This window comes from Oxyura jamaicensis, chromosome 4 (genome assembly GCF_011077185.1).
Source record: "Oxyura jamaicensis isolate SHBP4307 breed ruddy duck chromosome 4, BPBGC_Ojam_1.0, whole genome shotgun sequence".
NCBI lineage: Eukaryota > Metazoa > Chordata > Aves > Anseriformes > Anatidae > Oxyura > Oxyura jamaicensis.
Window position 1 is genome coordinate 20,016,245 of NC_048896.1, and position 12,008 is coordinate 20,028,252.

Below are 12,008 nucleotides of genomic sequence, written 5' to 3' on the forward strand. Positions count from 1 at the left end.
TCTCTTCTCTTCTCTTCTCTCCTTTTTTCTTCACTTCTCCTTTTTTTTTCTGTTTTTTCTTTCAAGCAAAGCAAGAATATTTCAGTGATGGTTTGCATTGTTGTGAGTCTCAGAGTCTTCCATAAGGCACTGAAGGAAAAAAACCAGTTTTTCCTGTTAAAAGTTCATTGCACCATCATCAATGCATGTCATGCCTGACACCTCAGCTAGAGTAGGACTGACTGGCTCAGGTGGTCCGAATCCGTGAAGTAGCCACATTCTCTGCTGCTTCTCCTCCTGCGTGCTGTCAGTAATAGATCTGTAATAAAAACAACAAGATTTCATTTTTTTCCTCTGAAAGGGAGCCTTTCATTAGAAGGTAATGAACCAACCTGTATGGGAAAGGAGGCAGCACAAGTGGCACTGAGCTTTAATAATGTCCAGTGAGACGGGGAACAACTTGTCCCGCTCCTTCGCTTGTGGCCGGGATGAGATGTGCTGCTGGGGTGTTCCCAGGGACCCTTCTCTCCTGGGTGCCCACAGCCTGCTGGGCAGCAGCCTCCAAGCCCCATGCAGCCTGTAGGCAGCTGGTATATATAATATGTATTGAAAATGAGCCTCCAGACCTTTACCCCCTTCCAGGGGCAGCTCCCCGGTAGCCAGGCAGGAGCAGGATGCAGCCTGTGTGCATTGTGGAGCTGGTGAGGGTGTCACAGCCACCTCTAACAATTCAGTTCTGCTTTGCATGCCTTACATATCATGATTTCTAAAAGCACTTACCTGATCTGAGTATGGCTTTTAAAAATAACGTGGAAGAGGTCTCAAGCAAAAGAGGTGTGAATTCTGGATTGTTTTTAAATTAACAAAATTGAGATTTTTTTTTTTTATTAACTAAATATTTGGATTCAGTGAGCCACTGCAATAGCAGACTGCTGGGGAGAGGAGTCCTCACTGCAGCATGACCCCACCATTGCCGTTGGTAATGCAGACTGGTGACGAGCCTGCTTCTGCGCAGGGGAGAACTTTAAATCCCCAATAGCCCACACCATGGAAAAGAGACTGCCACCGGTCTGCATTTTTAAAGACCATTTACAGCAGCCCTCTTGTGCATACAATAAAAGAACACATGGAAGTTAAAGCATAAAGAAAAAAAAGTTTTTTTTTTTTTTTTTTTTTTTTTTTTTTTTTTTTTTGTTGACTGAACTGTACTCGTACCCCTAGATTTTCACGCTTTCTGTGCCATACACGTTGTAGCCTTCTCTGTATGTAGCGTAATTCTGGGTATTGGTGGCAGGAGCAGGTTTAAAGTTTTGCGTGTTCTTGGTGAGTTTCATTCGCTTGGACTCTGCCCGAGACTTGTAACAAAACTCGATCAAAGCCACCATCATGGCGAGCCCAAGGCCTCCAACAAGAATATAGAAAACCCCAGCCACATTGCTCAGGCTCAGAGCACTGGTCTTGTCCTAAGAGAAATGAACCACACCGTTAGTTTTGCTGTGAGAAAAAGGCAGACAGAAGACAGGTTACTTTTCACTCAGTCCTAGCCGCAATGACCACACATACACACTTTCTGATCCAGAGTTCAGATTCCCCAAACCCCCACGTGACCCAACAGCCTTACCCACGGTGGTCACACTGCATGCGTGACCTGCTCAGCAGTGCCACTGGCCCCACGGAGCAGGGCTGGCAGCAGAGGCTGCTCCATCCTGCACTGTTTGCTGTGCGAAACCTTGGCCATGTGGAAGTTGATAAGATTTTTGCCATTGGCTTCCCCAGGCCTTCGCTGCCCCACAGCAAAACTGCCTATAGCTGGGCACCGCTGGTGGCCAGGGCACCTTTGGGACACTCTAACAGGCAGACTGGGCTACATAAAGTAGCAGGTTCTTACGTTATAAAACTAAAACCAGAAAAACATCAAGCCACTGGACACCTGGCTGTGGTGAATGTAGATAAAATTAATGCCATATTTTTCTATCTTTTTTTGAACAGGTTTAAAAAAATAAAAATCAGCCCTAGGAAGATGTTCAGCTAGGTTAAGGTCCAGCAGGAGAGCCCTAAGCTAACCCAGCACCTGCAGCGACCAGCTGAACAAAACTTGCTGCCCGGGGTTTGCATCCTTTAAGGACGTGACAGACGGGGGAGAAAGCTTTGGGTTTTAAAAATGGGATTTTGTAATGAGCTTAAATAGAAGTGCAACCCTTTTGCTGCCACAAAAAAGGGTGTTGGTGGTTCTTGTCTGAGCTGTGAGGCAAGGTGAGCCTCCTGGCTGCTGCCAACCCCACTCTGCCTGGGCTTACTGCAGATGCCTACAGATGATATGAGTGTATGACTATCTCCAGGAGCATCCTAACTTCATGCACTCAGAATAAAAGAGGGTCTACCTTGTTAAGTGTCTGTGCATTTCACAGGCAGTTTAGATGGATGCAGTTTTAGCAAGCAGCCTGCTATGAGCTCTGAAAATACTGCTCATGTGCACCCCTTTACAATTATCTGGTTTGCTGCAGCAGCAGCTATGCTCAGATTTCCTGGGATCCCGGGTTTATCTCATGCAACAGGTGCGAGGCTGTGCCCCAGGCAGCTTCCAGCCCAGCTTACAGCAATGTGTTTCATTGCTGGCTGGGCTGGAACTCGAAATGGTGCCTGACACAAGGAGGAGCCTCCAAATCAGAAGCATTTTCTGTGAGAATTGTTACAGCGAGTGATTTCAAAGGCACCAGGGAGCTAGGCACTCGGTTGTGACTGATTTCAGCAAGAGAAATCCTATAGGTGCATTTGAAAATATCCTTTACTCCAACAACAAGCACAGCACATCAGTGTTTTTATACTCAATGTCTCTTTCAGTTTAGAAAAAAGAAAAAAAAAAGAAAACTCTTTTTCTTTTAACTTAGCAGCATAAATGAATGTTTGCTGCAAATCCAGCATGGCTGATGCAGCCACTGCCGCCCATGCTGGATGTCCCGGGGCACAGAGCTGCTGCAGCAAAATGGTCCCAGGCATAAGGAGAACAGCAGACAATGTCTGTGTAATGTGTCACCAATAATAGTTCCAAAATTCAATCAAACAATTTTCAAAGTGACTTGGAAAATTGGGCAGGAAGGGTGTTTCTTCCTTATCCCAGGTCTGCCCTGTTATTTTCCACCTCTAATAAGCATGTGACTGTTTTCCTAACTGGCTTGTATAGGATCTAATTCACAATTTTGCAACAAAATGTGGGGGCATTCAGTCAAACAAAAAATAATAATTAAAAAAAATATGCTGGTCTGAATAATACACACTGGCTGTGGTGGAACTTGGAAATTCAAATGAAGATAGCAGCTTTGAGGGCTTTGGGGGATTCTCCTTCCATGTGTGTCCAGCAAAATACTAAATAGCAAAACATACTTACAACGTAAATCTGTTACTGCATGAAAGAAAAATGCTGTCATGTTCGGAAACAATATATTTCTATCCTTTTCTTTCAACCTTCAAAATGTAAATAGCAACTTTTGAAAGTCATTCTTTGTATACACAAACAGTGGGTCAAAATGTGATTTCTAATCAGTACGAAAAGACCTTCAGCGACTGACCTTACTTCCGGAGTCCTTGGCTCCACATTCACCCTTATCGTACCACCATTTGTTTTTCAGCTTGTCTAAGATGCCTTGTTCACTGAGTTTCAATACTGCAAGGTTTACAGGAGTTCTTCACGTGGGAAATAACATAAATAACATTATATTATGTTATTTTATGTTATTCAAGCTTTAAACTACTTTAAAACTATACAAAGCGATAAAGCAGGGTTCCTGGCCACAAAGTATTCACACTGCAGGCAACTGGATCATCCCCTTAAGTTAATGCTAGAGCAACACTATATTACCAGGTCCTGCCCATATCGCTTTGAGTAATCGGCACTCACTGTTAAATTAAGGTAGGAGAAACAAAGGAAGGCCAATTTCCCACTTTTGCACAGTCCCAGGCATTGGCAGTAGCTTTGTGGCCGGTGGTGGCTCTGGTCCAGCAGGACACCCCCATGGCACTAACAGAGAGCAAAGCCCCAGCAGACAGCAGCATGTGGGCTTGAGCCGCCAGGCCCCAAGCATCCCAAATGCAGCCAGCACCCTGGGGAGCTGCAGCAGAAAATCAGGACGTGCAGATCTGTACAAAACACCTCTGTGAATGTCAAAATGCTGGGTTCGCATGCCTGGGGTAGGCCATTGGTCTGTAGCCTTGCCGATGCTGTGCCACCTTTTGGGATTGGCACCAGGTTTGCACCAACGGGGACTGGCTGGGTCCCAGCCAAGCCCCCCAGGAGTCCCCTGACCTGGCTGGTGAGCACAAGGTCCGGGCATTGTGTGTAGCCAGGGAGAGCCGAGTGCCTTTAGGCACCTGCTACAAGCCCCAGCAAAAAGAGCGGCGTGGATAATTGCTGAGAGAACAGCTCTCTAATTTTTAATTTCATTAAAAACTATCCAATTTGGAGAGATTTTATGCAATACATCTCTCCACTTTGAAAAAGCATTGTGCAGATGACAATACAGAAACAATAGGGAGAAGGCTATAAACACCTTTCCTGTTCTCTTCATATGTTATCGTGCAAATGCTCCCTCCCCCCCAAGTCCTATTCCAAACACTATTTTTAATTTGCATGCCTTTATAAACCCCTTACGGAGCATGGAGAATTTGCATAACATCCAATATATTATAGATTAGCTTTCACAACATTATACAGTATTGGGCAATGAGGAGGTTTAACATGCTAATTAGGGCACTTTATTATTTTTTTAAAGCCAAGATTGCAGTTAATTGTGCACACTCAACTGCCAAAAAAAAAAAAAAAAAAAAGGATAAACTAAAATTATCTTAAATAAAGAGAGGGGAATTTCCCTATAGTATAGCAGGTGGGCAGGTGACCTGGGCTCCAGCACCTGGGGGACAGGGACACTGGGCACCCGGCTGAGCCAAGAGCCCATCCCTGGGTGCTGGACCTGTGTGATTTCTAGACCATCTCCTGATTAGTTTGGTTGCTTTTATCACAGTTAAGGCATTGAGAGCTTGTGCTCTTGCTGTGCTCCATACTCCGAGCAAGGCGAGGTGCGGTGAATGGGATAAGGCCAGTGGTGGTCCTGTGGTAAAGGACAGTGCCCTGGGGCACAGACCTGCTGTGGTTTTCCTCCTCACCATAACTGAATGACCTTTTGTTCTGTTGTTATTTTAATCCAGATTTGTCTGATCCTGGTGTAACCATGTGAGGTTGGGTGTGTTGGACATCTTTACAAAATGCCACTGAGATTTTGGTGGCTGATGTTTCCATAGGACTGGAGGACTTGAGTCGAGGGAAATGGTACCAATACCCTAACACTGAGTAATATTGCCCCCAGTGGCAAATTAAGCCATTTGCTATGGCTGATTTATTTAAGGGAGGCATGCCATTAAGAAGATTGGTGCCTAGCCGTTCTCACAGCCTTCACTTTATTAGTGTGCTGCAAACATTGACACCTGGGACAGAGAGGTTGTTCACTGGTGTTTCAGCAGCTCAGTTTCTCTGTTCCTGGTTAGAAGACCCCACTTGGGTGCTGGCAGTGTGGACATCCACCCATTACAGCCAGAGAACAAGAGGTGCCAGTTGCTGCTGCTGGCTCAGTGGATGGGATGATGCTGATGGTGTGATTTTTGAGAGGCACTGTGCTTTCACTCATTAAAATCCCACACCTGAACTGGGTCCCCCAGGCTTCTGGTTCAGTTTAAAAATCTTGACCTCTTCTTCCTTTCAATGTAGGAATTGCTATGGCACTTCCTTGTCAAGAAGGTGATCTTCCGCAAGATACAGCATTGTTTCCAGGCTGAGGACGTTCCCTCTGCTTACATGTGAGATAATCCGTCAGAAGAAAGAGCTGCTATGTGCAACGTGCAGAGCTTCTATTGCTTTTCTCTTTCATTATCTGATTATTTTCCATCCTTGCCATAAATACAGAAAAGAGGGAACACTGATGCAGAACCCATCTGGCTCTCTCGTTCCTTCTCTTCATGACACTGTCACTCTGTCTGAGGGATTTCTCACCCGGCCACCTCCTGCTGCAGCAGCTCAACAACATTTCATGTTAGTTGCTGTAATTTTTATTCTGTTAAGAAAGGCTGTGGCATGATGATTTTTCTTTCTGGCCTGAACAAGTTTGAAGTAGAAGAAGAGTAAATTAATCATCAAAGAAACAGTTCTTTATCAGTCCCAGATGTTAGCAGGTATAACTCATGTGCCTCACAAATTATAAATTGTAACAGGTTTTAAATCCGATTAATGACCTTTTTTGGCTCATTTTCATGATTCCACCTGCACCTCTATAAAGCAGATACACAAAACCAGAGTTCATATGCAAAACCATTGCTCCAGCTTCTACAGGCTTCAGGAGGCTGCAGCAGGCTGAAGGCCCTTGTACACCTGCAAAAGCCATCACATCTGTGCTGTTGGTGACCAGTTCCCGCTACTTACTAATATTTTGATGTGCCAGTGCTGCGAACAGCCTGTGTCACTGAATAACCTGTGCAGGAGAGGCCAAGCAGTTTCTTGGCATAAGTACTGTTAATTGATGAGAAGAACATCTCCAGTGCCAGCCTCGCTAGGAAAGTGCATTTTCTGGGAAGAAACTGGGATGTACTGATGGCTGCGGCACTGTGCCCTCGTGCTTAGCTTGGCCCTCACATGTCAAAGTGTGAGGGCCAACTGCGGAGCATTCAGCAGCTTCAGGAGCACTTTGGGACAGGAAAATCTCACCCACTAACCCTAGGCTTTTGTCAGCTGCATGTAACCACTGTCTGAGTAGCATAAACTCTCTGTAACACTGTAGTTATGTTTATTACTTGCAATCAATAAAGATTTAAGTGGTGTTTGGAACAGCTTTGGATAATTCATATCCCATTCTATGCTCTAATGGACATAATATAAATGTTATACCCCAAAATGATCATTGCCAAGGATAGCAAATGAACACTGCAGACAGCACTCTGCTCCCCTCAAACCTGATGAAATGTTGCTCAGAATTAATTTAGGATTTTCAGACCCAATCATTCAGGAGAAGGAAGCTGGAAAGAAGAGGCACAACATCTAAAGGCTCCTGACGGCACTCGATAAGGGTTTCCTTGGTCCCATCAGCGGCCAGTTTCTGATGTCTCTCAGATTATTTGTGTTCAGGGCTGCATCCCCTGTGCCCACCTGGGCAGGACGTCTGCTGTCTGACACGAGGACAGAGCATTAACTCAGTGCTGAGGATGAGAAATTTAGGAGCAGTGGTGATGGGATCCTCCTCACGAGGCAGATGGACGCTGGCTCCAAATGTACAGTACACGTAGCCACCAGAAGGAGCCTGTCCCCTGGCTGAAGAGCCAAAGACACAAATTCCTAGTGTTCTCGGAACCCCATCTCCTACAACGTGAAGTCCTGAAGAGTCAATAGAAAGCCTTTTTATTTTTTATTTTTTCCTTCCAGCAGTGTATTAGATGCCAAGTATCTCTGGGTGGAGAAGTCCTGTGGAAGCACACACGCACATTAGGGATGTGGCATTTGTAGAAAAGCTGTTTGTGTGCCCTGGCACTGGCCATTTGGTGTGCATTAGGGTAGGCAACATCACAGAGCCAAGGGTACCTCTGGGCTCGGGCTGTGTCACACCGCGCTGGCTGTAAATCTGGTTTAATATCTGGCTAAGCCAGGTTTATGGCTGATATGTGGGCTCAGAGCAACAAAAAGCCACAGGAGGCTTCTGGAAAATCTGTCCCTCTGAAGACTGAGAGATTAACGAAGAACGACATCCTCGCTTGGCACTAATGTGCAAGCCTTGCTGAGCAGTATGAAGGCAGACCGTGAGCCACAGCCTTGTAAAGGGCCTTCACCTCACGTGCAAATCTCAGCGACATGAAGCAGGCAAAAGCCCAATGTTTCATCAGGTCTCCATGAGTACATTATAAAGTTTTTTTGTTTGTTTGTTGTTTTTTTTGTTTGTTTATTTTTTTTTTCTTTCACCCCACTGGTTTTATTTTTAATCCCTGTTATTCTTACCTAATCTCTCTAATTTAGGAATTTGACATATTTAGAACACTACTTCCTGCAGCATATTTTTTTTTCTCTTGTTTCTTATGACCATAGCTGTCCTTGCTGGCTGAGGCATCACCAGAGTTGCTGATGTCAACATAACCCAGCCAACCGAGCTGTAACATCAAAGAGTTCAGACATTGAATGCTTGGGTTTCTAAAATCCATCTCATAATGACAGAGGAAAGGAAAGCAGAATGAGGTGCAAGCAAACAAGCAAAGTGCTTAACTCAGAAAGCTTCTTAAAATCCTTTGGGGCAGAACCACTGAAAACACTGAATTAATTGTTCCTGTTGGTGTTACTGGCAAATCTTCACTCACATTGCGGGACGCAGGGGGTGAAGCTGGTTGCAGAGATGTGGTAAGTTCAGTCTCTCACATGAGCCAAGCAACAAATATCTGATGGAGACAGGGCAAGCCCCAGACAGCTGCCCTGAGATCTCGTTCAGGAAGCTGATGACCCCAGGACCATCCCAAGGGGAGCAGCCAGTGCCCCTGCCCTGTACCCCACACCTGGCAGCTCCTGCACATCACAGCGAAGGGCACTGGCGAGAGCAGACGTCAAGCCCCAGCTCTCTGCTCGACTTGACAGGGCACCAAACCAATCTAACTAACAACTGCCTTGGCATCATTAAAATATAAAGATAGAAACAATCCAGGAAAAAATACCAAATCCAGCACTATTCTCCAGAGGGCATTTCTTGAGGTTAAAGACCTGTCTAAATCAAATACGGCACTTTATCCCCCCCAGTCTTTACAAATCCCAACCTGATCTGTAACTACTGAATAGACTTTTTGTCAGATCTTATTACTGAAATATTTTCTGACTAGATAGGAAGCTGGAGGGTGAATGTATTGCCCAAGAGTTCTGCTCTTTCCTAGATCAGATCTCTCTCAAGATACGGCCTGTCATAATTCACCAATTTAGTGATGTCTCTTTGCCACAGCTTTCTGTCTTGCTATGCACCCATGTGTCAGGGACGGGGAAGATTTAGGATGGAAATGGACTCATCATTAAAACTTGCTGTGTGTGTTTAAAAACTACAGTTCCATGGTACTTGAAGCAGGTGTGAACAGAGCCCTGAAATGCAGTTACTTGTTATTCCTTTTTATTAACCTTTTTATTTCATACTGAGTATTTCATATTCAGAGAAACAGCAGCAGCAGGCCAGGCTTTTTTTTTTTTTTTTTTTTTTTTTTTTTTAAGAAACGAACTTTTGGTTGCACTCTGCCACCATTTCTGACCTTAGTCATTTCTTTCTGCCCTGCATTAACCAGCAGTCACAGGCGTACAAACATGTAACATCCTAGGGATTGGAATTCTTTATGGGTGGGCAGAGGAAGGGGTAGAAGTGAAAGCCATCTTGTTTGAAAAGATGAAGAACCTTCAAAATCAGGAGATTAAAACTATGCACCTCGAGCCCCATACATCCCCAAGCCACTAAAGAAATACACCGCATGCTGATGGCTGGTGTCACGCTCAAAGGCATCAGTCACAGCATCAAATCCTCCAACAGAAGGTTTTTTTCTCACTTTTTCTCTCAACAGTACAACCAGATGCAGTTCCCCTTGCTGCAGGCGCTGGCTGAAGGCTCAGCCATGGCTGTTGCTGACTTAGGAGGTTCAGGGAGATTGCCGCATGTTTTGCCTGTTTTGTGTATTGAATGGTGTCATGGGATGACAAGAATCTTGCATAAAGATGTAAAGGAGTTTTTAACATTTTTTATGCTGTCCTACTGCAAGCAGGTGAACACAGGCAGTGCCATGTTCTGTCATATTTACGTGGTGCAGCAGCCTGCGAGGACTGCTCCTACTGAACAGCCACCTGTGAGCCCCGGACAGTTTGTTTCTTGCTTACTTTTTTAGAGGAAGGTCAGAGCGCCCATTGCATCCTTGTGGAATCCTGTAGGGATTTCCTTGCAGGAACTAGGTGTGCATTTTAAAACCAGGTTTTAGCTGGTGCTGTATTTGCTGCAACGTGGAAGACAAGCACAGATGCATGGTGCCATCACACCACCTACATGCACACTGAACAGACCTGTGCAGAGCCAGACGTGTCACTGCCTGCAACCGCAGGTTCCTCCACGCTTTGCGGATAGTTTGCAGTCTGTGTACAGCAGCCACCGTCTCTAGGAAAGTATATTTATATGTTTCATAAACGTAGCTCAAACAAATTAAAGTCTGTACTAACAGGATCATAATTTAATAGAATTGCCAAGTGCTAATTCAATAATACATGCATATTGGATTAGGAAATGCAAGCCGTAACAAGTCATTGTAGTTCATTTGTAGCAGTGCCTGAGACTTGAGATAAGGCTGCGGTGAGGGCAGGTGGCGCAGCAGCCCGGGAGGGGGGCAGCAGCAGGATGGTGGATGCTCCAACCCACAGTGCCTCCAACACCAGTGTAGGCCCTTCCTGGGTTTACCTGGATCCTTCCTAGCCTGGGTGGTACGAGCAAGACACTCAACTTACCTTGTGTGTGGGCTATCCCCTCACCTTCTCTTTCTCTTGCTAGACATATCCACTTTTCCCCCCGTCTTCTATGATCTATTTTCCTCCTGGGATGTCCTCTTCTGTGGCTCCTGCTCCTGGCTCCTCCGATGGCTGCGGGCAGGTGCTGCACAGTTGGAAGCCCACCAGGCCCTCACCGAACAGCCGTGTCGCTGGTACAAACCAGATGTGTCCCAAGCACAATTACAGCACTGGTGAGCGCACAAGTGCCTGCATCCATTTGAGCTCAGTGCTGCAAGGTTAGAATTACTTTGAAGAAGAAGAAGAAAGGCATTTATTTTTCCCTTTGTATTTTATATGACAGTCATTAACAACGGAGAGGAAACAGCCGAGCTTGGAGCCCCATACAGATGCTCAGGGCAGGGGCCCTACTCCCCACCTGCAGCTGCTGTTTTTCCCTTGTCCTTTCTGCAGTCCCAGGGAACCAAGCCTCAGCTCCTGCGATCCTGATGCTTACAGTGCAGGATAAATGACTCATGCAAGCAATTTATGGAAAATAACTCTTAAGGACCAAAGGTATTATCAAAATGAAGCATGAGTCACAAGCCTTTCACTAAGGTTTCCTGTGGCTGTGAAGGCAAGACGTGCGGTCGCTCTGCCGCAGTCAGCACCGCACAAGCATGCTTCCCTGTCAAGGGAGCAAAGCAAGTCCCCACGGCAGCTACACCAAAGTTACACAAGCAAAATGAAGCAGTTCCTAATCCTTAGATGCCAGCCCTGACTCCACCAGCTCCTTCCTAGCCTGGGGAACCTGCTTGTCCTTAGTCCTCATCCCGAGTCTCCTAATTGCATCCTCCCTAAACCATCCTCAAAGGACAGACATTTCACTGACATTTCTTCAAACCAAGGCAGGCTCTCTGCACTTCTTGGCAGTGCTCTAAATGAGATGCTCCACTGAATTCTTAAAGTGTTAAGACTTCATTATTGGTACAAAACATACACAGTTTTATTTGTTATTTTATTATGAAATAATTATTGTCAATTAAACATATATTTCAATGCCTTCCTTTGAAAACATTATTTTGCCTTTTAAACTATTATTTTGCTTTGTCATTCATTTGCACAATACAATAATTTCCTATTACTTTCCTAGGTGTGAGCATGAATTAGCTCTACGCTACTACCACTGGCTCTGACTGGCCATTTTATTTTTTCCAGATCATAACACAGGCCTATAGAATGGGTAACAAGTAAATTCATGCCAATGAACGTAATTTCAAACAAATTGCTCAAATAAACTATGCTGCATCTTTTTAAGCTTGCCATTTCCCCAAATGTTCTCCTCTCTATAAAGCACCACACATTTGGCATTAGTGCTCTTTAGATGTTAGGTATCATCTAAAATGATGCCTAACAGATTTCTTCTAAAAATATGCCACTTAAAAAATTATGCCACAAATGCTAACTGCTGTGCTGCAAATGTATCAAAGCAAAATAGCATCGAGAAATGGGGGAAACGAAT

General features: G+C 45.0%; 1 protein-coding gene across 5 annotated transcripts in view; it reads right to left on the bottom strand.

The window, feature by feature from the left end:
• Positions 1 to 40: 40 nt before the first annotated feature.
• Positions 41 to 12,008, bottom strand: part of GRIA3 (glutamate ionotropic receptor AMPA type subunit 3) — a 149,540-nt gene continuing 137,572 nt past the window's right edge. Inside the window, exons 14-16 of one of the 5 annotated variants that reach the window (XM_035323693.1) lie at positions 3,546 to 3,660; positions 1,195 to 1,442; positions 41 to 298 (exon numbers count right to left, since the gene is read on the bottom strand). In XM_035323693.1, the coding sequence (XP_035179584.1) occupies positions 1,197 to 1,442; positions 3,546 to 3,660 (361 nt within the window). In that variant the 3' untranslated portion in view covers positions 41 to 298; positions 1,195 to 1,196. Of the gene's footprint in view, positions 299 to 865; positions 1,142 to 1,172; positions 1,443 to 3,545; positions 3,661 to 12,008 lie in introns of those variants that run through there. The other 4 variants (XM_035323695.1, XM_035323694.1, XR_004750109.1 and 1 more) reach the window with 4 other exon arrangements.